The sequence below is a fragment of the Oryx dammah genome, unplaced genomic scaffold (assembly GCF_014754425.2).
Source record: "Oryx dammah isolate SB20612 unplaced genomic scaffold, SCBI_Odam_1.1 HiC_scaffold_29, whole genome shotgun sequence".
NCBI classification, from domain to species: Eukaryota; Metazoa; Chordata; class Mammalia; order Artiodactyla; family Bovidae; genus Oryx; species Oryx dammah.
Window position 1 is genome coordinate 83,904,099 of NW_024070213.1, and position 25,542 is coordinate 83,929,640.

General features: G+C 38.0%; 1 protein-coding gene across 3 annotated transcripts in view; it reads right to left on the bottom strand.

The window, feature by feature from the left end:
• Positions 1-7,818: 7,818 nt before the first annotated feature.
• The window catches only part of LOC120857927 (sodium-coupled neutral amino acid transporter 4), a 48,999-nt gene continuing 31,275 nt past the window's right edge, over positions 7,819-25,542 (bottom strand). For 2 of the 3 annotated variants that reach the window (XM_040233823.1, XM_040233825.1), the window contains 7 exons: positions 24,800-25,075; positions 24,589-24,668; positions 23,397-23,497; positions 21,109-21,233; positions 14,734-14,878; positions 13,520-13,617; positions 8,238-10,660 (listed from right to left, as the gene is read on the bottom strand). In XM_040233823.1, coding sequence (XP_040089757.1) covers positions 10,559-10,660; positions 13,520-13,617; positions 14,734-14,878; positions 21,109-21,233; positions 23,397-23,497; positions 24,589-24,668; positions 24,800-25,075 — 927 coding nt within the window. In that variant the 3' untranslated portion in view covers positions 8,238-10,558. Of the gene's footprint in view, positions 8,165-8,237; positions 10,661-13,519; positions 13,618-14,733; positions 14,879-21,108; positions 21,234-23,396; positions 23,498-24,588; positions 24,669-24,799; positions 25,076-25,542 lie in introns of those variants that run through there. The other variant, XM_040233824.1, reaches the window with a different exon arrangement.

Genomic DNA, 25,542 nt, shown 5'->3' on the forward strand with positions numbered 1-25,542 from the left:
TCTTTCTGGTTCTCAGTCTTCTATTTCTCTTTTATTGGCTTCCAGTGTGCTAAACATTTTTGAGGAATTCACCTTGGTTTAGTTATAGTGTTTTTGAATGTGTTTGTTTGGACAGTTTTTGTAGTGGTTACTCTGGATACTGTAGCATATATGATTTATCACACTCAACTGGTATCAACATTTAATCATCTTGAGCAAACTGTGAAGACCACACTTCTATTTAGGTCTCTGTTACCTTCACCGTTAAAAAAAGATATTACCTTGAGTATCAGATGGTATTGTAATTTTTGTTTCTCACAAAAGGTATTGACAAAACTCATGAAGAAAAGAAGCATCTATTGTATGTATGCATATTTCTGGTCTTTCATTTGTTTCTTCTTTACTGATACACTCAAGTTTGTTCTTTTATCATTTGCTTTCTGTTTGAAGGATGTTCTTTAATCAATTTTTAAGACTAGATCTGGAACGATTCAGTTTTCCTTTTTAGGGGGAGTGCCGTTATCTCCCTTCATTTCTGGGAAGAATATAGAATTTGCAGTTGACAGTTCTTTCTCTCAGCACTTGAAAATTGCTGTGCTGCTTCTTTCTGATCTCCATAGGTTTGGTAGGAAATCCTGTAATATTTGAACTGGTATTCTTCTGTAGATAACATTTCGTTTCTCCTGAGATGCTTTCAAGACTTTTTCCTCATCTTAACTTTTAAAAAATTTGACTATTATTTGTTGTGGATTTTTTTTTTTTTTTAGTTATCCTTTAGAGAGTAGCTTTGTATCTTTCACCAAATTTGGGAAATATTTAGTCATTATTTCTTTAAGTTGACTTTTAAAAGCCAATTTCTTCTCATTTTCTTCTAGAATTCTGATAATACAAATGTTGACTTTTTGTTTTTGTCACATATGTTCACAGCCCAGTTCTCTTATTTCCTTCTCTCTTTCTTTCTCACTCTCGTCTCTTCCCCTCCCTCCTCTCTTTCTTTCTTTCCCTAGTGCCTCTTTCCTTCCTTTCTTTTGTTCAGATTAGGTGAAAGTGAAATGAAAGTGAAAGTGTTAGTCGCTCAGTTCTGTCTGATTGTTTGCAACACCATGGACTGTAACCCTCCAGACTCCTCTGTCCATGGAATTCTCCAGGCAAGAATACTGGAGTGGGTTGCCATTCCTTTCTTCAGGGGATCTTCCAAACCCAGAGATTGAATCTGGGTCTCCTGCATTTGCAAGCAGATTATTGTGTGAGCCACCAGGGAAGCCCTCAGATTAGGTGAATTCCATTGCTATTTGCTCAAGTTCACCGATTATATCCTTCATCATCTCCATTCTATTACTGAGAACATCAATGAAATTTTCTTTGAATTTCTGTTATTGTATTTTTCAGTTTATAATTTGCAGTTGATTCTTTTTTGAACTTCAGTTTCTTTGTTAAGATGTTCCATTGTTTTCCTCTGGTTTCAAGAGAGTTTATAATTGACCATTAAAGCATTTTTATGATGGATGCTTTAAAATCCTTGTCAAATAGTCCCAGCATCTGATTCATCTCAGTGTTAGCATCAGTTAACTATCTTTTTCAATCAAATTGTACTTTTCTTGGTTCTTGATATGACTAATGATCTTCAGTTGTGTGTCAGACATTCTATTTAAATCTTTTACTGTAGCGGGCTGTCATTCTCTTTCAATTTGACACATCGGTCCTGGTCTACTTTGTAGCTGTAGTACTAGGCACAGTTTAATTTTAAGAATCTTTGTTGTTTTATTTGCTCTGCTTGATTTGTATGATTCTTCTGGGGCTTCTACTGATTCCTGCTGTTGCTGTGGTAAGATAATAAAAGATATTTTTAGTCACTGAGTGTGTGGCAATTTGTTATAGCGTAAAAGGAATCTAATACATGGTCTGTGGAAGGCATGTGCACACATGTTTATGTGGGGAATGGGGAGGTCAATAAGATAAATCATGTTCTTGTGCATAATACTTGCTATTCCACTCCATCTCTTTACCTGATAACTCCAATCTGTTCTTTAGGATGCAATTTATGGGGTAACTGTTGCCAGAAACCCATGACTACTCCTCTTTCCCAAGGCTGACTTGAGCACTTCCTTTGGTGGTTACAGGGAATCCTGGGTATATACTAAAGCATTTTCCATTCTGTGTTGTAACTATCTGTATACATGTTTTCCCTCCTCTAGAGTCCTTAAAACTCCTTGAGGATGAGGACTATTCTGTATTCTTGTACCTAGTGTGGAATCTGGCATGTTCTTCACTGAGTAAATGTTTATCCAGTAAATTCCTCAACCTGAGCAGCAAGGCAGAGTTTTCCTCAGAAGTGTCTGACGTATCTGCTCACTTCCAGGACAAACTGCTCAAATCATTGTTGCAGTGTATGCTTTGCAACTTTCCCACTAAAGAGAATTCTTCCCGCACTCATTTGTGACTACTGCCAAATCTTTACATTAAAGATATGATTATGTTATAAGAAAGACTCTTCTGACATTTCCAGTGATTACAAGCTAAATGATCTTAGGAATTACATTATACAGAAATTATTCCAACAAATATGAGGAAACTAAAGCTCAATAAAATTAAGTGACTTACCCAGAACATGGATATAGGACTCAAAACTTGGTCTCCTGGCTATGCTACACTGTTTTCTTCAAGTCATCCTTTTCTCATTCCAGCCCCACCTCTGGTCAGGGTCTGTCCCATCCTTTGAGGGTCTGCTTCAGTCATTAATGACTCTTCCCTAATTATGAATTGCACATTCATTTAATTATGCCTTTCGACTCAGCTTAAAATATAAAAATGTATAGAAATAGGCAACATGGTTTAATTATTTTCCAGAATAGAATTTGGCAGAAAGCCTTTTCCATTTCTGAAAACTTTTTTCCTAATGATAAAAGGAATATATAATCTTCATAGAAAATTTAGAAGATAAGAGAAGCATATGAAGATGAAAACTAATTGCTAATCATTTTTCTACTTACAAATATCTACTTTTAATATTAGGTCATTTTCATTTTTTTTCTATTTCATGCTTTTATAATATATAAAATTGGGATAAGAAAGCTTTTATTCTTTTTTTCCACTTAATATTATACCATAGTTTTTCATTTTATTAATGAAAATATTTTTTATTAAAATACTTTTGATGACTGCATCATAGTCCAGCCTATGAAGGTACTAGAATTTATTAAATGATTCCACAATTTTGTACATTTGGAATATTTCAGAACTATAAGATACTATATGTTGAAAGAAGACAGCGTATGTAATAGTCAATTCATTTTTCTGATTATTTCCTGAGAACAGAAATTAATCAACAGACATGAATATTGTATTTTATAGTTTCATATTGCTGTCATAGCAAACTATCACAAATTTAGCAGCTTAAAAAGGCACTCATTTATTATCTCACAGATCTTTAGGTCACAAGTCTGGCTGGCTCAACAGAGTATTCTGCTTAGACTCTCTAGGCTCAAATCAAGGTATTGGTGCCCTAGGCTCCTACTTGGAAGCTTAGGAGAAGAATCATCTTATTGTCTTATTTAAGTTGTTGGAAGAATTCATTTCCTTCACACGGTTTACACGTGGTCTCCTCCATTTTCAACTCAACAATGGCAAGTTGAGCCCTTCTTCTGATTTAAATATTTTTGACTTTAGCTGAAGAAAGTTATCTGATTTTAAGGGCTTATGTGACTAGGTTATTCAGCACAATATTCCTATTTTAAGATCTGTACTTCCATTTTATCTGCCAAATTCAACCTCCCAACATATTTTCGTGTGCCAGGGATTAGAGAGTGAACACCTCTGGGGAGACTACTATAAGCATTTATGAGGATCTGTATAAGCATGGCCAGAATGAGCTCCACATAAGGCTAGCAAAAGAAAGATTTCTGTCACCAGAATGAGTGATTAACTCCTCACAGTCATTAAAACAGAACGTTATCTTTTCTTTATTTTAGTACTCTGACAAAGCAATTGTTTTAGTTATGTCTTTACTTGCCTGTAGTTGATTCATAATGAGATCTAATTATTTGTAAATACACGTTCACTATTCATTTCTGTATGTGATTTCACGTCTGTTGTCCATTCTTCTGTTAGATTCTTGATAGATCTGTATTATCTCTTCAAACATTGAGAATATATTGGTCTGCGTTTTGTAGTAGCTATTATCTTTAATTGTTTATTCCTTAATGGACAGAATTATATTTTCCTGCTACATAGTTATGTCTCATCATCATTGACTGCCTTTGTGCTTTTTGCCATTGTGTTTTACTTTCCAGTGTGTTTTACTTTCCCTGATGGCTCAGATGGTAAAGAATCCACCTGCAATGCAGGAGACCAGGGTTCAATCCCTGGGTCTGAAAGATCTCCTAGAGAAGGGCATAGCTATTCACTCTATTGTTCTCACCAGCCTTGCCTAAAGAATTCCAAGGACAGAGGAGCCTGGTGGGCTACAGTCCACAGTTGCGTCACAAAGAGTTGGACACAACTGACTGACTAATACTTATGTTCATATGCAGCTATCAAACAGTTTTTCCTTAAATGTCTCCTCATCTTGTTATGGCTTTCATAATGATTTTATTTCATTTTGGTATTTGGTGTGAAGAAAAGCTCTAAACTGATTTTATTAAACTAATAATTTGTGCAACATTTTTTATTGACAAAACACAGTCATGAGTATGCATGCTACAGAAGCAAAACTATGCAAACTTCTTCTGTACATGAAGGAAAATACAGAGTCAAGAGAAAATGCCAGGATTTCCAAGCTGGTAAATGAGAATCAAATAAACTAATTTCTCTTGTTTCCTCTATATGTGCCTATAGCAAAGGCTGAGGGATCTAATAAAGTTGACTACAAGTAGCTGAAAAGGATTTCGGATGTCCTGGGCCTATATAGGCAGTAATAGGTCTCCAAACTAAGATTTAAAGTGACTTAGAAAAAGTCATTTTTATCAAAGATCTGTTTAAAACAAAACTAGATTCAGTTCAGTTCAGTCACTCAGTCGTGTCTGACTCTTTGCGACCCCATGAATCGCAGCACGCCAGGCCTCCCTGTCCATCACCAACTCCCGGAGTTCACTCAAACTCAAGTCCATCGAGTCAGTGATACCATCCAGCCATCTCATCCACTGTCATCCCCTTCTCCTCCTGCCCCCAATCCCTCCCAGCATCAGAGTCTTTTCCAATGAGTCAACTCTTCGCATGAGGTGGCCAAACTACTGGAGTTTCAGCTTTAGCATCATTCCTTCCAAAGAAATCCCAGGGCTTTCTTCCCAGATCTCCTTCAGAATGGACTGGTTGGATCTCCTTGCAGTCCAAGGGACTCTCAAGAGTCTTCTCCAACACCACAGCTCAAAAGCATCAATTCTTCAGTGCTCAGCTTCCTTCACAGTCCAACTCTCACATCCATACATGACCACAGGAAAAACCATAGCCTTGACTAGATGGACCTTTGTTGGCAAAGTAATGTCTCTGCTTTTCAATATGCTATCTAGGTTGGTCATAACTTTCCTTCCAAGGAGTAAGTGTCCTTTAATTTCATGGCTGCAGTCACCATCTGCAGTGATTTTGGAGCCCAAAAACATAAAGTCTGACACAGTTTCCACTGTTTCCCCATCTATTTCCCATGAAGTGATGGCACCAGATGCCATGATCTTCATTTTCTGAATGTTGAGCTTTAAGCCAACTTTTTCACTCTCCTCTTTCACTTTCATCAAGAGACTCTTTAGTTCCTCTTCACTTTCTGCCATAGGGGTGGTGTCATCTGCATATCTGAGGTTATTGCTATTTCTCCCGGCAATCTTGATTCCACCTTGTGCTTCTTCCAGCCCAGCACTTCTCATGATGCACTCTGCATATAAGTTAAACAAGCAGGGTGACAATATACAGCCTTGATGTACTCCTTTTCCTATTTGGAACCAGTCTGTTGTTCCATGTCCAGTTCTAACTGTTGCTTCCTAACCTGCATACAGATTTCTCAAGAGGCAGGTCAGGTGGTCTGGTATTCCCATCTCTTTCAGAATTCTCCAGTTTATTGTGATCCACACAGTCAAAGGCTTTGGCATAGTCAATAAAGCAGAAATAGATGTTTTTTTTGGAACTCTCTTGCTTTTTCGATGATCCAGCGGATGCTGGCCATTTGATCTCTGGTTCCTCTGCCTTTTCTAAAACCAACTTGAACATCAGGAACTTCACGGTTCACGTATTGCTAAAGCCTGGCTTGGAGAATTTTGAGCAGTACTTTACTAGTGTGTGAGATGAGTGCAATTGTGCGGTAGTTTGAGCATTCTTTGGCATTGCTTTTCTTTGGGATTGGAACGAAAACTGACTTTTTCCAGTCCTGTGGCCACTGCTGAGTTTTCCAAATTTGCTGGTATATTGAGTGCAGCACTTTCACAGCATCATCTTTCAGGATTTGAAATAGCTCAACTGGGATTCCATCACCTCCACTAGCTTTGTTCGTAGTGATGCTTTCTAAGGCCCACTTGACTTCACATTCCAGGATGTCTGGCTCTAGGTGAGTGAGCACACCATCGTGATTATCTGGATCGTGAAGATCTTTTTTGTACAGTTCTTCTGTATATTCTTGCCACCTCTTCTTAATATCTTCTGCTTCTGATAGGTCCATACCATTTCTGTCCTTTATCGAACCCATCTTTGCATGACGGCTTGGATTACTGTGATATTGAATGGTTTGCCTTGGAAACGAACAGAGATCATTCTGTCATTTTTGAGATTGCATCCAAGTATTGCATTTCAGAATCTTTTGTTGACCATGATGGCTACTCCATTTCTTCTAAGGGATTCCTGCCCACAGTAGTACATATAATAGTCATCTGAGTTAAATTCACCCATTCCAGTCCATTTTAGTTCGCTGATTCCTAGAATGTCGACATTCACTCTTACCATCTCTTGTTTGACCACTTCTAATTTGCCTTGATTCATGGACCTGACATTCCAGGTTCCTATGCAATATTGCTCTTTCAGCATCGGACCTTGCTTCTATCACCAGTCACATCCACAACTGAGTGTTGTTTTTGCTTTGGCTCCATCCCTTCATTCTTTCTGGAGTTATTCCTCCACTGATCTCCAGTAGCATATTGGGCACCTACCGACCTGGGGAGTTCCCCTTTCAGTATCCTATCATTTTACCTTTTCATACTATTCATGGGGTTCTCAAGGCAAGAATACTGAAGTGGTTTGCCATTCCCTTCTCCAGTGGACCACATTCTCTCAGATCTCTCCACCATGTCTTGGCCCCACACAGCATGGCTTAGTTTCATTGAATTAGACAAGGCTGTGGTCCATGTGATGAGATTGACTAGTTTTCTGTGATTATGGTTTCAGTGTGTTTGCCCTCTGATGCCCTCTCACAACACCTACCGTCTTACTTGGGTTTCTCTTACCTTGGACGTGGGGAACTAGATAAGCATACATTAAATGAAGCTAGCTACAAGGCAAAAAGATACAATAACAAAAAAGAGAAAGAATTCTTGTACTCTCCAAATTTGAAAATCTAAACAATTATGACAATTAATTGACCATTCCAATTAATCTCATCCTCATTAAGACAGGAATTGCAAAACACATTTAGGAAAATGTGTAAGCATGCCATAGGCTGGGAAAATACATTTGCAATCTGACAAAGGACATGTATCCAGAATATATAAAGAATTCTGACAAATACATAATAAAAAGGCAACCTAATTTTTAAAATGAGCAAAGGATTTGAACAGACACTTTACAAAAGAAAAATATGCACGAAAAGTTTCCCATACTAGTCATCAGGGAAATGGAAATGAAAATCACGGTGAGATAATTTTCCACACCTACTTGAAGGGCAACAAACTACAAAAGACAATGTCAACTGCTGGCGGGGATGTGGAGCAAGTAGAACTTGTGTATATTCCTGGTGAAAATGAAAATGGTAGACCCACTTTGGAGAATGCCTTGGAGTTTCTTAGAAAGCTAAGCACACGCTTAATGTCTGACCTGTCAGTTCCACTGCAAGTTCACTTCCACCCAGTCTTCAGCACTCCCATGTCACTTTCCCTTCTCCCAAATAGTTCAGATTTTTCTTTAACGATTTTCATCATTCTTCTATTCCTTCTTTTTCCATCCCAGATGAATTCTTCATTAATTCACCATTAAGAGAGTAATTTCTTCCACATTCATTCTAGGATGATACAAAACAAGCATGATTTCAAATTAGCTGTGTATTTTGCCAGAATAAGATGGCAACTATTTTCTGAAAGCGATAAATATTAGTTTTATGTCAGAGTAACAATAAAAATGGAGCATATACCAATATAAAAGAGACAATATTAAGATTCACAATATGTTTTCACTTATAAATAATATTTTTCATACCTTCAACAATAGCAAGAAAATTACATCATAGTCATTTGAAAAATTCATTTATTATATACCAACATACACTTTCTGTAATAAAAAAAAAGCTTCCCAATATATTGAACCATCTTATAAATGAAATAAGAAAATAAAATTTTCATCTGTTTATAAATGGGGCTAAATTAACCAGTACAATATACCATATGTATGCCTGTCCTGCAGTCTATATGAACTCTAATCCTGAAAATGGCCATGAGAAAAAATGATACTTTATTATTTGGCACTGTAGTATTGCTCTTGAATATAATTTTACATGTTGGTACTTTCAAGTGAGTCATTTCAAACTTAAAGCATTCAAAATATATACAGATTTTATAGCTTTTCAGTTTTTTGGATCAATCCATTGTATTTACATTTAAATACATTCAGATCAAACATTTTTAACACTCAGAAGGCACCTTTTTTCCATTTTCTATTTTGATACTCTCTTTAGATGAATTGAAAATAGAAATATATCTTTAAAATGCTATTTGGTAAATAATAGTAAGTCAGAAGTCATGATAGTTTCTAGTAATGCTCAATTTCCCTAACAAAGTGCACCATTTTACAACATTATACCTCTAGAGAATAATACATAAAACAAATATATATTTAAGTAAGGCACATTCCAGCAGAAACTATTGAAATACAATTTAATATTATCATACTTACATAACACCTGTATTTCATAATAGGCTATACTAAAATATACAACAAATGTGCTTGCTACTGATTGAGAAAAAAAAGGAGCAAACTCTAGAAATTCTAGGCAATGAGTACTAATTTTTAAATCCATTTCATATAACTATGTTGTAAAAGTGAGCAAGACTAGTAATTTGCATCTCTTTGTAGTGTTAGCACTTTGTTTTTACAGAGAATAGCTCAACACTGTATTGAATGGCAAATCAATGTTAGCAAACACCTATTCAAGCTAAAATGAACTAAATCCTATTTTAGACCTGCTAAATTAAAAGAACTACCTTAGTATTGATAATTATTTGCAAATAGGGAACTCGTTTTCTTGTAGATGATTATGGTAATATTGTAAACACTGAAGAAGAGCATTACCAAACTATTAAATATATCACTCAGGTTTCAAATTTAAAATATGCCCAATAGACAAATACAAACGTGGATTTTTGAGCCTATCAACTCAATTCCCTACCCCCACCCCCAATAACATAAATGTTTGACTGTGAAGAGAAAACTACACGTGTAAAAAATAAAAATCAAATGTACCATACATTAAAATTCTGATAACTACAGAATAAGATTATATACATAAACATAAAGCAATCACAGTTTCCTGCACTGAATGTTTATCAAATAAAAATGTATTAAACAATACTGGGTAGTGTAGCTCCACATGAATAGTGGTATTCTAAAACTTCTGAATGAAAATGGAAGACGAGAGGGAGGGCATTGTTCAATGACAAAAGTATGACAAGAGGACTGCGAATAACATTAATAAACAAATGCTTCCAGAACATTCAGTATAGCAATAAGCATTGTTTTGCTGGTGCTCTATAATTTCAATAAAGCCCCTCTCTATGTTTCATAGGATGTTTTAATATTTACAGAAGAATGATTGAATGAAGAAGTCACTAATTTAATGTCACAAGTGGGATGGGCAAAATTTTCTGTTAGTGTTGAGCATAAAATGCTCCAGCCTGGTGTCTGATCACTCATGTGACTTGTAGAGACAGTTCATAATACATGTCTTTTGCCTCTATCATTAAATAGACCTGGAGTATTGGATGCAAGATTGAGGGAAGGCATTAAATGGCGATAGCTTTGCCATCAGAGCATTTTTGCTTGATGTTCTGAGAATACAGAAATTTGGTACTTTTGGGGGGAGAGGGAAAAGGGTATTATCTGATAATCGTTACATGCAGCTACCTTTATTCTGCATATGCAGAAGCAAAAATATATCATCACACACTGCTCTAGTAAAACCTGGGTGGAAATGTGCGCCACAGATTTTAAACATATAAACAGCCATTTGTGACAAAAATGATGATTTTCTCTTCTGTAGGTGCTTGGTAATATTGCTGGTAAACATCTTTGGAATCTTCCTGTTACTTCCTATGAATAACATTCCAAACAAGATAACTAAAATGTCTTTGGGAGCATAATTGGTAACCATCTCCAACAGGAAAAGATAGTATTTTTCCTTCGGTTAGTGATGCTTGGAATATGGGGGATTGTAAATCCAGTCAATTATAATGAGTGCCATGCTTCCCATCATGAAGATGATGCCAACCACGAAGAAAATTAAAGCCTGTAAGTCAGAAAGAACTTGTTAGGGAACACAGAAATTATACTTCCTTAGTAGTTTGCTTTTATAAGTTGTTTACTTAAGACAGCCATTTGATTTGCATATTGAATTGTATTATTCTTATAGCTGCTCATGCCTAGCAGTTAATCAATTTAGAACCCTACCTCGGGAAAGAGGGTAAGAATACAATAGTAGAGAGATTTAACCCAAATGTTCAATATAGAAAAATGGTTGATTGATTTGGTACATAAAATAATGGAATAACCTGTAATCCTTACAAACCAAGTAATAGAAAAAGATTAAATGACTTACGGTGTGCTCACAATCTTTTAGGTGAAAAGGGGCAGGTTATAAAAGAGTAGCATGCATGATATGATTACATTTTTTTAAAAGCAAACAAAAGCAAAGCCTAGTGGCACTAGGGGTAAAGAACCCCTGCCAATGCAGGAGACATAATATGAAATGCAGGTCTGATCCCTGGGTCGAGGCGATCCCCTGGAGGAGGGCATGGCAACCCACTGCAGTGTTCTTGCCTAGAGAATCTCCAGAGGACAGAGGTGTGTGGCAGGCTACAGTCCATGGGGTCACAGAGTCAGACATGACTGAAGAGGCCTGAGCATGCACACAATATAATGTACATTGCATATTTCTTGAAAAAAAAAAATCCTCAAGATATATATGTGTGTGAAGGGAAGTGAAGTCGCTCAGTCGTGTCCGACTCTTTGTAACCCCATGGACTGTAGCCTACCAGGCTCCTCTGTCCATGGGATTTCTCAGGCAAGAGTACTGGAGTGGGTTGCCATTTCCTTCCCCAGGGGATCTTCCCAACTCAGGGATCGAACCCTGGTCTCTCACATTGTAGGCAGACGCTTTAACCTCTGAGCTACCAGGGAAGCCCATATATGTGTGTATTAATATGTAATTTCATATACATATACTAGTTTTTCCAGTAGTCATGTATGGATGTGAGAGTTGGACTATACAGAGGGCTGAGCATAGAAGAATTGATGCTTTTGAACTGTGGTGTTGGAGAAGACTCTTGAGAGTCCCTTGGACTGCAATGAGATCCAACCAGTCCATCCTAAAGGAGATCTGACCTGGGTGTTCATTGAGGGGTCTGATGTTGAAGCCGAAACTCCAATACTTTGGCCACCTGATGCGAAGAGCTGACTCATTTGAAAAGACCCTGATGCTGGGAAAGACTGAAGGTAGGAGAAGGGGACAACAGAGGATGAGATGGTTGGATGGCATAACGACTCAATGGACATGAGTTTGGGTAGGCTCTGGGAGTTGGTGTTGGACAGGGAGGCTCAGCATGCTGCAGCTCATGGGGTCGCAAAGAGTCGGACACGACTGAGAGACTGAACTGAACTGAACATAAACGTATATGCCTATACTTGTAATATACCTGTAATTACATAAACATACAAAAATTTCACAATTTTAGCACTAAAAGGGGCCTTATAGACTACCACATAGATAGACTTCCTAATTCTACATAAAAAGAAACAGCGATTGAAATCTTTTTTCACTAAGAAGGATTTGGGATAGAATTCTGTTCACTTTTATATCTGGTCAAACTGAAAAAGTGATTTACCAAGGTCCCAGTGCTATAAAAGTTGAAACAGAATGGACTACATAGAGTGGAAATCTGGGGGCAAGATGATGGGAGGAGCTTTTGATACCAACCTTTCCTAAAGTCCCCAAACCATTCTGAGAGGAGAACGACTCACAGGCAAAATTCAGGGTCAGTCAGTCAGAGGCACTTTTCAAGCCTTAATACAAGACTTTATTAAGCAGTCTTCAGTTCAGCTCAGTCGCTCAGTCGTGTCCGACTCTTTGCAACCCCATGAATCGCAGCACGCCAGGCCTCCCTGTCCATCACCATCTCCTGGAGTTCACTCAGACTCATGTCCATCGAGTCAGTGATGCCATCCAGCCATCTCATCCTCTGTCGTCCCCTTTTCTCCTCCTGCCCCCAATCCCTCCCAGCATCAGAGTCTTTTCCAATGAGTCAACTCTTCGCATGAGATGGCCAAACTACTGGAGTTTCAGCTTTAGCATCATTCCTTCCAAAGAACACCCAGGGCTGATCTCCTTTAGAATGGACTGGTTGGATCTCCTTGCAGTCCAAGGGACCCTCAAGAGTCTTCTCCAACACCACAGTTCAAAAGCATCAATTGTTCGGCACTCAGCCTTCTTCACAGTCCAACTCTCACATCCATACATGACCACAGGAAAAACCATAGCCTTGACATTAAGCAGTCTTAGATAATATTTAATATTGAAGAACAATTATTTCTAGTATACATTTTTTGTAGTACTATTGTGGGAAAAAATATATACTCCCCAGGTTAATAGGACTATAAATTATATGGAAAGAGACTAACTGGACAACAGATGGTTCTGTTCTCAGTCCACAGGGGACAACAAGGTAATGAGGAAGGGAAAACAAAAGCAACATTTTTTGGCCTCACAAACCTAATGACTGTGACCAAAATGTTTATATTTTTTTCATAACGCTGCTAAGGAGCCTAATTCCTTCCTGCATGTTTTTCTGTAGATAGTGCAACAATAGCTTGGTGGTAGAAACTGTTATAAATGTATGCCTGTGGGCAAACTCCATTAGCATTTGACAGGTAGGAAGGATTTAGCACAAGCTGTTTAATATGTGAAGAGAAGAAATCCCAGAATCATCTCAGTGCTAGAAATCTACACCTCCTTCTTTTCCACCAGAGAGTTCCAGCCCTCTTTGATTTTCGGTTGTTGTGCATCGATTCAGTTTTTGGAACATGTGCATGCATTTCCTGGTTTACTCTAAGTAGTGGAAACTTAAAGGGAGAAATTGTAAACCTTACTTACCCCAACCTTTTGGGGTGACCTAAGAGGTTCTTTCTTGACAAGTTTAAGATAGAAAACTGCTGGAAGGATGAAGATCAGCATAGTGGCAGAAGAAGCCCCTGAGGGGAGACATGGGACAAGTCAGTCTTACTCAACAGGCAGAGATGCAAGGGCATACACTCAAAAGAAACCAAGTCTTAAACTACCCTTAGCAAAGCACAAAAAGCACTATAAGCTCACGGTTTATTGTTCAGTCACTTAGTCACGTCCAACTCTTTGTGACCCCAGGGACTGCAGCATGCCAGGCTTCCCTGTCCTTCACTATCTCCCGGAGTTTACTCAAACTCATGTCCATTGAATTAATGATGCCATCCAACCATCTCATCCTCTTCTCCTGCCCTCAATCTTTCCCAACATCAGGGTCTTTTCCAATGAGTTGGCTCTTCGCATCAGATGGCCAAAGCATTAGCCCGTGGATGTTTTTTCAAAACAAAATATATTTATAAATAAAATTAGAATGCACCTAACATCATAGCTGCCTAGTAGATATACATCATACACAATAAACAACAAAAAGGCCGAGTGTTATAGATTTATAGGAAATTAGTAATATAAACACATACTAAGGAAGCTGAACTCCTCACACCCTTCTGATCCACCTTTTCATGTTGCTTACGCCTGTGTTTTTATATTGCTTTATAAAATTTTATATTGTACTTAAAATGTGAGTAAACCCTCAAATCAGCAGAATGGAAAATTAAATATATTAATGGGTCACCCAGTTAAGAGAAATAATATGTTTACAAAGTCAATCTCCTCTTTCTCCAAAGATATCCTTTAATGCTCAGCTGATACTCACAGACTGTTTAAGCAGAATCTACCTTCTTTCCTCTTTTTTTTTTTTCTTGATGCAGAGTTAAGACCTCAGTCCAAACCCTGGGTTCACTCCACCATATGATCTGACTTCTATAGGGCTAAGTTGCATTGTTTGTCAGAAAAGGCAGCTAGATTAGATGACCTATAAGGTAGGTTTTAGCACCAACGTTTTCTGGTCCTGTCCATCAAGTCCAGTGTCACCTGGGAGGAAGGGATGGTGACCAACCAGAGCCCAGCTGGGCTACCAGGAATTCTAGGAGCCTGAGATGGACTGAGATCCTTGACCTCCCATCACTGGTTCCTGCTCTCCATTTAAGGACAGCTCGAGTTGACTAAACAAAAGCCTTTTGGAAACTTACCTATGAATCCAAAGATGTATTTTATAGTTGGTACAAGGATGACCAAAACATTATTAAGAGCAATAATTATGGCTGCAATCAGGAAATGCCTTATCCAGCTGAATGGTCTTTTAGGAAATAACAGTGTGGTCACTGATGTGCGAATCTGCAACAGGAAAGTTCAAAGGCAAGGTCAGTGCTTTGTGTTGTTTTTTTATTGAAAGTTCAGTTGCAATGTTACGTTAGTTTCAAGTACACACAAACTGAATCAATTATACATATATATTTCACATATTTATACGAGTACATGTATATTGCATATATTTATACATATATTATACATATTCAATTATACATATAATTATATATATTTATGTATGACTATATATATTCTTTCAGATTCTTTTCCATTATAGATTATTACAAGATATTGACTGCAGTTTCCTCTGCTACACAGTAGGTCCTTGCTAATTATCTATTTTATATACAGTAGTGTATATATATTAATCCCAAACACCTAATGTATTTCCCCTCCCACTCCCACTATCACCTTGGGGTCTATGCTTTGTTTTCATCTACTTTTTCAAATATTCTCATCCCTCTAAAGCATTTTCTTTGTTTTTCTTTACCCCCAGAAAAGATCTTGATGCTGATATTTTTTCCAAAAATGTAAAAAATTGTGGTAAAGTACAGATAACATAAAACGTATCATCTTAACCATTTTAAAGACTCTAGTTCAGTGGTATTAGGTGCATTCATATTGTTGTGTAAGTTTGATGCTGATTTTTGATGTTTGGGAGGGAATCACTTTTCCTTGGCAATCTATCTTGTGCTCACTTTCTCAGTTTTCAGAATTTTTTTCTTGAAAACAATCTCAGTCAGAAAGAGATAAAAGAACAGATAAGATGTATAATTCAGAGACACAGAAAAACCCCTGTTGATTTCTAATTATGTCTCATCAGCCTAGATTAAGTATGAAGGGCAAGCACTGAATTTATTTGCATATGATTGTGAGCAGAACTTTTATCAACCTGGCATCTCTTCAATTCACACCTTAACATTTTTACCACCTGGTATTTTAAGAAACATGATACTTTTTGTGTTTACTTCTTTCTTCCCCACCCCCCCATCACCTCCCCCTCTCCCAGTATAGATTATAAATGCACAAAAGGCAAAGGACAAGACCTAACAATTTTAACATTCCTCAGAGTTTCTATCTTAGTGTCTCACATGCAGAAGGCACCAATAAATGTTGATTAATTGAACAGAACGAATCTTTCCCCTCCCTTCAGGATTCTTCTGAGATTTCAGTCCTATTGCAGCAGCTGAAATAAGTAGGTAAAGGGTCAGGGAGGCTCCAATTGTAGCATGGGCTCAAGTTACCCTGATGTAACTGGATGAAAAGATCCTTGTGGGTAGAGGGAGGGAGAGCCTTTTATGTTTGTACAGCTTAACAAAGTTGAAAATATTCTTATCTTTGAAATCTTTGAGAAGACACTTTTCGACTTAGTGAAATTAGTTTATTGGCTTTGCAATAAATGAGCACTTCAGTTAAGCTAGGACTTCTTATTTTTAGAAATGTGGAATTGATTTTCACTTTAAACTTTTGCTTCTGAAGTCTCTTAATAGTGCGAAGATTGGAATTCACTGAAAAGAGAGAAAAGTAAAATATATTTTGAAGCACACATACAAATAACAAAAACTTTGAGTTGAATTGCCTCAGTGTCTAATGTAGCATTCTTTTCATGCCAGTCCACAAAAAATTAAAGCCATCTCTTTAGGTTTAAAAGGCAGTTTCATTTCCAGAATGGCAAATCTGCATAGTCTCTGGAAACAGTTTAAGAGTGAGTTTGTAATGGATTTTAAAAATTGGATGAGTGAAAATTACACAACTCTGAAAAGTAGACTGAGGAAAACAAAAGGTTTGACTTTGTTTCTCCCAATAGTTTATAATTCTACATTATGTCTGACAATTAGTGCTTATTCAATGCTGTCCAAACTTAACACACTTAAAATAAGCTTTCTGTGGTTTTAAGGATTTATTTGTCTGAAAGTGATAAAGTTACAGCATAAACAAGTAGAATACAGGTTATTTTCAGGCAGGGGGTCACATGTTTGTGCTTTTTAGTCCTTTGTTGTAATAATGCCTTTAATTGTTTAAGCTAAGTTAGCAAGCCTATATGTACTGGGTGTCTGAATGTAAATAAATACAGTTTCCTAAGATCTCATGGCGCTCAGAAACATTACAATTTGGCTTAATGATGTAAGAGTACAGAAAGTTTACAAGAATAATGGTTGAAATAAATGGTGAAAGCTTGTGCTTCAGAATGAACAAGAAATAAAATCCTAAAAAGAACAGAAGGCGTATAGAGTTGCCCATGCATTCCTAAAATGGGCGACAGGGCAAAGAGGGAGATGGGAGATTGCTGGTGGTGGTAGATGGTGGAAAAAATAGAATGAAACTTGCTAGTCATTCCACATTGGAGAAGGAAATGGCAACCCACTCCAGTGTTCTTGCCTGGAGAATCCCAGGGACGGGGGAGCCTGGTGGGCTGCCGTCTATGAGGTCACACAGAGTCGGACACGACTGAAGTGGTTTAGCAGCAGCAGCAGCAGTCATTCCACATAAGAACACTGCCTTGCGGGGTGAGCCTGGAATCTTGAGGTCCCCAGCAGCTCTATTTACCTCTGTCAGGGCAGAGGTGACTCTGGCTTGTTACTGACTTATCTCAGTGTCCTTTTCTCTACTGACACAAACTGATAAGAATCTGGAAATGTGGGTCAGATACTGTGGGGACGAAAGGCCCCCGAGTGATTCCAGACAAGTTCCATTCAGCTCTAGAGAAAACATTTCCAGATTTAATGTTCCGAACAGGAGCCTATTAGGAGGTACTGTGTTTTGATATGGGGACTCAATGGCAAAGTCAGAAATGTGGCGGCCAACTGGAAAGCGGGAGACTTCGTTCTCAACTCTAAAAAAAAAAAAAAAAAAAAAAAATCCATTCTATTGCTTAGAAGTAAACCACACTTCACTTTGCAAGACTGTGTAGGACAAAAAGTGTAGGAAATACTGACGGTCACTGTGCTATTCCAGACACAGAAACATCTGCCATATTTCTATGCCTACATCCATATTCACTTCAAAACAGGAAATCTGAAGGCAATATAAGTGAAAAGAATGGTTTTACTAAAATAAAATGAAATAGAAGTAGCTAGAGGATACGAGACATGATCTCTCTTTTTTCTTAAAAAGAAAAAGGTGCAGAGAGTAGAATTTGAGTCTTTGTGTTTTTTCTGTTTTTCATGAAAACGTGTGCATTTTATGCATAAAGAGAAGCACAAGTTGAAAATGTCAATTCCATAATAGACAACCCAGCCCCATATCACCTTCTCCAGCTAAGAAAGGAAAAAAGTTGAGCAGCTTGTAGAAAAATAACCTTAATTCTCTTTATTTGTTCAATAAACACTTTGTGGCTTTCCTAAGAAGGAAAATGCTATCTGGAAAAAAGAAAGATAATAAATGGAGAGACAAAAGGAAAACCCAACCACAACTGACAACAAAACCCTTGTTATCTCTTCTTGGGCTCCTAAGAAAAATGATCAACATATTTGTTGAAAAATGGAGAATACCAAAAATACCTAAAACTGGTAGATTTTAATCCAGATTAAACCTAATCCATTTTAGGTTTTGCTTGTTGTATTATTTATGTGTGGGGATGTCAAAACAAAGTAAATAAACATATTGGTCAAGAGTTTCTTAATTCAAAGAAACTCATCAGGAGAACCATGCTATTTGACTCAGCTATTTGACTCAGTAGAAAATTTTGGTTCGAAATTGGAAGAAACAAAGAAATGCAGCACAACCAATTTCTATCATTTTGGGAGAGAAGTGACTAAAATGCAGCCTGAATGTATTTGACTGGGGCAAGGAGGCCAAACTTGCTTTTATGTCATCCATCAAAACATGGAGGCTTAGTTCAGGTAGCCAAGATCCTCACTCAAACTGTAGTTCATGGCAGATGTTGGCAAGGGAAGAGTCTATGTCTTTTTTGCTAGAAAAGACAGTTCATACAACTTAAGAAAAGGCAAGCTTCATTTGGAGATGGTCTTCCTTAGCAAACATGGTTGAGCTCATCCTATGCCATTCACTGTACATACCCCTAACCTCTAGGGGAAAATGTGGACAATTATATAGACCATCTCAATGTAACACTGTAAGGGTGAGGCAGATTTACAAACAAAATGTTTCACAACTGCTAATGTTGAATAAAAATACATATTGAAGGATAGCAGTTAGTTATGCTTTCTGAAATTTGGTTCTAATGATCACTTTTGGTTTTAATGGGTATTGGATGGGAAATGCTTCCAGACCACAATGGGAGATACATCTAATGGGAAATGTGTTGCCATTCTTGATGGACAGATTTGTGCCAACGCCTTATCTGTTATACAGGGGAAGAATTTCTATGGTCAATCTGGATTGTTAATGTCAAAGCGAAATGATCATCACCAAATGAAAGGCTAACTTCTACTTTCCATGATTATGACTGCAGCCATCAGTGTCATCTGTGAGTAATGTATTAGCTCAACTGTTACCAGCTAGCTGGGTAACCCAACCAAGTCCATTAATCTCCTGAGACATCGGCTTGAAAGCACCACATTTAGGGCTTATGAATAAAAAATAATGCAGAGGCATGTAACAGATTTCTTTTATAAAATGCTTTGATTCAACAATGATATGAGTGCCCACTGTGTGAAAAAATTTAATCAGTAATTTAATCACAAAAAGAAGCGCTCCAGATATTCTTTTCTTGGCGATGCTGTTTGCTTGAAATTTTTACCCTATGGTACAGCTTCTATGTACAGCTGTCTTCTCCCTTATACCTACAATGGGGCTGATTTTAGGCTAAAGCTGTGTGCATGACATTTGAAATACTTTCAGATAAATGAGAGACAAGACATTATTTAAAAGTAAACTCTTAGCTGCCGTTGTAATAAAGATCTGATTTCATGCACTCATGAAAAAGGAATGTGCCAACAAATATTTCAGTGCACAAGCTGCATTTAAAGTGACCGCAGTATCATTATATGACTAGCCCTCATCTGTTTGGCCCTGTATGGAACATTCTGTACAGGACAGTGCTGACTACTGTGCTGCTAACTTCCCCCCTAAAATAAATGGTAAATTCGGTGTTTATGAAAGGAGGGAGAGTTGACAGGAAGGTGCAGACTTGTGTTTCTCCATAGGTAGTGGTTTTAGCTTGTAATTCAAGGCTCCACAACCAGCCCTGCTCTATGATCCTGTAACAACTGACCCCAATGGTAAATGCCATGAAGGGACTGTCCCAATATCAGTCCAGCAAGAGGGTATGTATCAGCTTTAGAAGCATTAAAGAGATATATGATGGATAATATGACTACTTTTTTAAAGGAAATTTGGTTGTAGTGTGTCATTTACTTAACATGAATCTCCTTCTCATTCACCTTTAAGAATCAGATTAAATAGGGTCACTTTTGAATGTTAAGGTAGCATAATAGCACTAGGAGGCAAAAAAATGAAATATCTACAGAACTGTGGTAAAAATGCAATATAATCTGAAAGTGAATGTGGTTTTGGCTTTCAAACTTCAAAAGTTGTATGGATTACTACTCATTTCTACTAATCTATAAGAGAAGCTCAAGATCTGCTTTTTTAAATTTTAGTTTAAAAATAAATTGCAATCTCAATAAAACCATAAAACAAATAAATACATAGAAATAAATTTAGTGATTTTTTTCCCTACATTTGAAAAGTACTTCAGTTCAGTTCAGTTCAGTCCCTCAGTTGTGTCCAACTCTTTGCGACCCCATGAATTGCAGCATGCCAGGCCTCCCTGTCCATCACCAACTCCCAGAGTTCACCCAAACTCACGTTCATCGAGTCGGTGATGCCATCCAGCCATCTCATCCTCTGTTGTCCCCTTCTCCTCCTGCCCCCAACCCCTCCCAGCATCAGAGTCTTTTCCAATGAGTCAACTCTTCGCAGGAGGTGGACAAAGTATTGGAGTTTCAGCTTAGCATTTAAAAATATTTGCTCTATGGAATTCCCTGGCAGTCCAATGATTGGGTCTCTGTGCTTTCACTGCCAGGGATATGGGCTTGATTCCTGGTCAGTGAACTAAAATCTGCCAAGCTGGGTGGCTTGGCCAATTTTTTTTTAACTTTTAATAAGCAAATAAATAATAAAAACTAAAAATACTTGCTGTATCTACATAGTACATAGTCAGTAGGTTCAAAAGGCTATATAAAATATAATGTTCTCAGGAATTGCATTTTAATTGAATCCACATCAAGTCAGAGCATATGTACTAATCTATATGGCCAAGCAGGATTCTTTTACCAAACCCAGGTACTTACAGGGAATAGCACTATGGGCACAGTTAGTGTTACTGCCACAAGGACAGCCAGGCGCACCATGAGGAGAGGGGTGTCAAATGTGTACACTTTGCTGTAAACATGAAGCAATTCATCTTCAACTTCTCCTGCAAAGAGGAAGTGGAGAATGAGTCCACTGGTGTAGTCAGATCGGCACTGCTCACCTATAACAACATTTTATAGGAAGAACACAATAGAGTAGGAAGAAGCCAGATCTGAGAATCCAGACACCTCTGCTTTTATCCTGTCTCACCTTATTAGTTGTGTGTGTGTACTAAGTCACTTCAGTCGTGTCCAACTCTGTGTTCCTATGGACTGTAGCCCACCAGGCTCCTCTGTCCTTGGGATTCTCCAGGCAAGAATACTGGAGTGAGTTCCCATGCCCTTCTTCAGGGGATCTTCCCAACCCAGGGATCGAACCTGCCTCTGCTGCGTCTCCAGCACTGCAGGCGAATTCTTTACTGCTGAGCCACCTTGTGTGATCTTTGTTCAAATAAACAAAGGGTCCTGAAGCTTGTAAAGTTGTAGATTTAACATAAAATTGTTAAGGCTCTTCTCTGGGTCATTGACATTGTGATAACTTTGCTTTACAGAAGCATCGCAAAACAGGACAGGCTGAGGTCCTCTGGTTGAAAGGGATGAAAGGACTAAGCTTTATCAGACTGTTACTCACATCTTGCCATCTCCTTCCACTCCCGCCTACCTAGTGAGGCCTGACGCAGCTTCTCCAAACCCAGTATGGAAACCCTAGGACAAATGATCTCTAACACTTTTTCAAGCTCAACAGTTATGACCCCATCATGACTCTGGTAGACATAGACTTTGTCAAGTTAATGTTTGTCTCACTGAGTTGAGACTCAGTAGACTAAGTAACTGCAAGGAAATCAAACCAGTCCATCCTAATGGAAATCAGTCCTGAATAGTCATTGGAAAGACTGATGCTGAAGCTGAAACTCCAATACTTTGGCCACTTGATGCAAAGAACTGACTCATTGGAAAAGACCCTGATGCTGGGAATGAATGAAGGCAGGAAGAGAAGGGGATGACAGAGGATGAGGTGGCTGGATGGCATCACCAACTCAATGGACATGAATTTGAGCAAGCTCTGGGAGTTGGTGATAGACAGGGAAGCCTGGTGTGCTGCAGTCCATGGGGTCACGAAGAGTAGATACCACTGAGCAACTAAACTGAACTGAGACTAAGTAACAATGCAAAGATGAAGTAATGCCCTAAGATTAAGGTGCTGCCCTCCTGGAAAACACAGTTCATTCAGGATTCCAGGCACACATGATAAAGAAATGCTTATAGAATCAGGTGCACTCTGATTTTCCCACTCCTTCCCTCGAAATCAAAGGAGGATAAAAATACTATCAATGACATTGTCCTGACTTTCATTAATTTACAACCAGCAGAGTTTATGCCCAATCTAAACCAGAGCTTGGTTAAAAACCAAATATTAGTCAAAAAGAAAAAAAAAACAAGCAAATGGTGCCCTCTCCAGCCTCTTTCTCCCCAACTTGTCTTGCAATCAATTTAATTTACTGAGTCAGGCAGAAAAAAATACAAAACTATAGAGAGTTTTATTTTTAAAATATGTGTAAGTTGATAACATTGATTAATATTGATGTTTGATTCCCTGAGATTCATCTCTAGGGCCACTCTTCAGGGAAGAGAAGAACAATCCTGCTCCTTTTGTGTCCACAGAGGAAATATTTTCAGCATAATCTAATGTGACCAGAATCACTTTGTTTTTTGATAGTATGTCCCCAGATTGAAAAGAATACTGTCGTGTCCTGTTCACTTAGAAACCAGTCACTATAATAGAAAAGAATGAAATTAGCCAGAAAATGGGTCTAATGCTCCAGGCCTCCAGATCTGACTTGACTGGTAAACAAGAAGCAGGTTCTAACTCAAGGACTTTGTACTTTTTCTGCCATTTGTTTGTTAATTAGTTATTCTACCAAAAGAGCTTTACAACATATAGCTGAAATATCCTTTATCCCTTAAGAAAAGGAATTATGATTGAGAGTTTTTTTTTTTAATGTGAGGGAATTCACAAATTATTGTAAACTCTTAGGCAATCTAATTCAATTTTTCTTAAGTCATTTTCTTAGGTCAAATGAGGAGGCTAAAATAGCATGCTAATTGAGTATGTGCATCTATAGATCATGCTGTTTATTGAGAGTAGTTAAAAGAATTATACCTGCCAGGTTAATGATCTGTCCAACTAGGATTTGCACAAAGAGAATGACTTTGACAGAGTGACCTACCATAAAAGGTTAGGTAACCAAAGAGGGCAGCAAGCAGATACATGACGAGCATCCCTGTGATGGAGATATTTGACACTGTTTGCATCTTCCTCCGGGACCGACTAAAAAAGACAAAGGACATTGAGCTTTGATTTTTTGAACTGATGAAAATACCACTTTTTTGCAATTTAAAAGCTAAGAAAATAATATATGTCTGTGTTGTTCATTATAAAACCACATTTTTAGTGCAGAAACATCACTTATTTAAATTTGCCTTCAAGAATTATGGAGGATTTGCTTCCATTTTTCTTAAATGCTACCTCTTCAGTCTTAGATATAACTATTTTCCTAGAAAAGGATCAGTTTATTTTATGTTGATAAGTATGCTTGTCTATTGCATGTTTGAGAGTGTAAATGACACAAGGGTCAAACTGGTTTCTAATGCAGAAAACCTTCATACTTCACAGTGAGATAGATTTGAGGGCAAGAATCCACAAGAATCAACAAAATACTCCTTCTAGGAGTCCAGACTACCTGAAAGCTTGATATTTTTACCTGGACAGCTTCTGGAAACCATTCTGTAGGCACCTGGCTGCTTAAACCATCATCAGGCCTCTAGGGTAATTGCTATCACTTCTCTTTCAGCTAAGATCAAGTGTAGATGAACTGCTACATAGGACTTTCCAACTAAATCAAATAGAAGTGCTCTAAAAGTTTTTCAAGAAGTATATCTGAATATATGGGGCAAGTTATTGTTGTTTAGTGAGAACTGAGTATTGAAGTCTGGGTAAAGAAGATGAGAATTATTATATGACACCCTCCCCTCAAGGTAAAAGAAGAAGCTGCTTAGCCAGGCCACCCTAACCATAATTTTTGGTCTGCACGGGTGTGGGTCATTTCCAGCTCAAGTGACATCTTCTTCCCACCAATTTCAAATTCAAATTTCACATGCCTGCCAAAATCCTTGCAGACATGGGCTCCTCCTCCCCCTGGACCCTTCACCTGGATCATTAGGATGGAAAAGAAAGAAAGAAAGAAAGTAGCGAAGGGGCTGATTCATACCTTTGTGGTTAAAGCACGTTACTGATGAGTGGTTACAACATAAAATTTCTGTAAAGACAAAGCTCTAAACTATACTTCTGTATAAAGCACCTTTGAACATATGAGCACATTTTCAAAGCAAGTTTAAATGTTAAAATGATGGCTGCCTTACTCTTTAAGTTCACTGTAGATAGGAAGGACCTCAGGGTGGCATACAAAAGCGAATGCTAGGATGGGAATTGCATAGGCCGTCTGAAAAACAAAGATAACACCTCATATTTAGCATTCCAACACAGAGGGCTACCTCAGGCCATCTCAGCTTCTGAAATAACAACTCAGAGACTCCATTGCTAGACTCTTAGAGGCCTCTGGCTCTCACATACCCTGGAGTTGAAGACAAAATATTTGGGCTGACACTTGTCATCACTGTGTGCTTCAAACTCTACTCCACTGCCATGAAGAGAGCCCTTGGCCTGGTTCTCATCGAGTCCTGCAGCATTCTGGCGGGTGTAATCCACCATGAAGTTCACACCACTACTCTCAGAGTTGTTGAGTAACGTCACCACATGCACTGGAACTGTGTTGTTGAATGTCAGATTCCCAGCACTGTGATCCAGAATCGGCAGAGGACAGGGTATTTGGAATTTCTTGTAAATCACCTAGACCAGATCATTAACAACAACAACAACAACAAAGAGTTAGCCCTTTGAAGAAAACAATGAAACAAAAAGCCATATGGTTGGTTTATGGGGTAGATATGAGGGAACTCTGCTGAAGATTCCTCTTAGACTAATGGATGATGGAGACTCCCTATAGCCTCTGTTCAAAGGAAGGAGTCGGAGCTATGGTTGGCAACAAGACAGTATTTTGTGTGAATCCATCCTAAGCTTCACGCATACTCTTCCATGAGAAAGATGATCATTTTCTTGCTGCATTTCATCTCTTTCATTTCTTCAAACTAATGAAAATAGTCATCAGAAACTCTTCCTTCCTCCTTTGCCTCTTGGGAGAAATGCTATATAAATGTTGGCATTCGTGATATTAGCTGAAATTCCTCCTTTTAAAGGGGAGTGGGATAGGGTGGGAAAGGATTTCTTTCTTTAATTCCCCTGTGGTCACCTTCTAT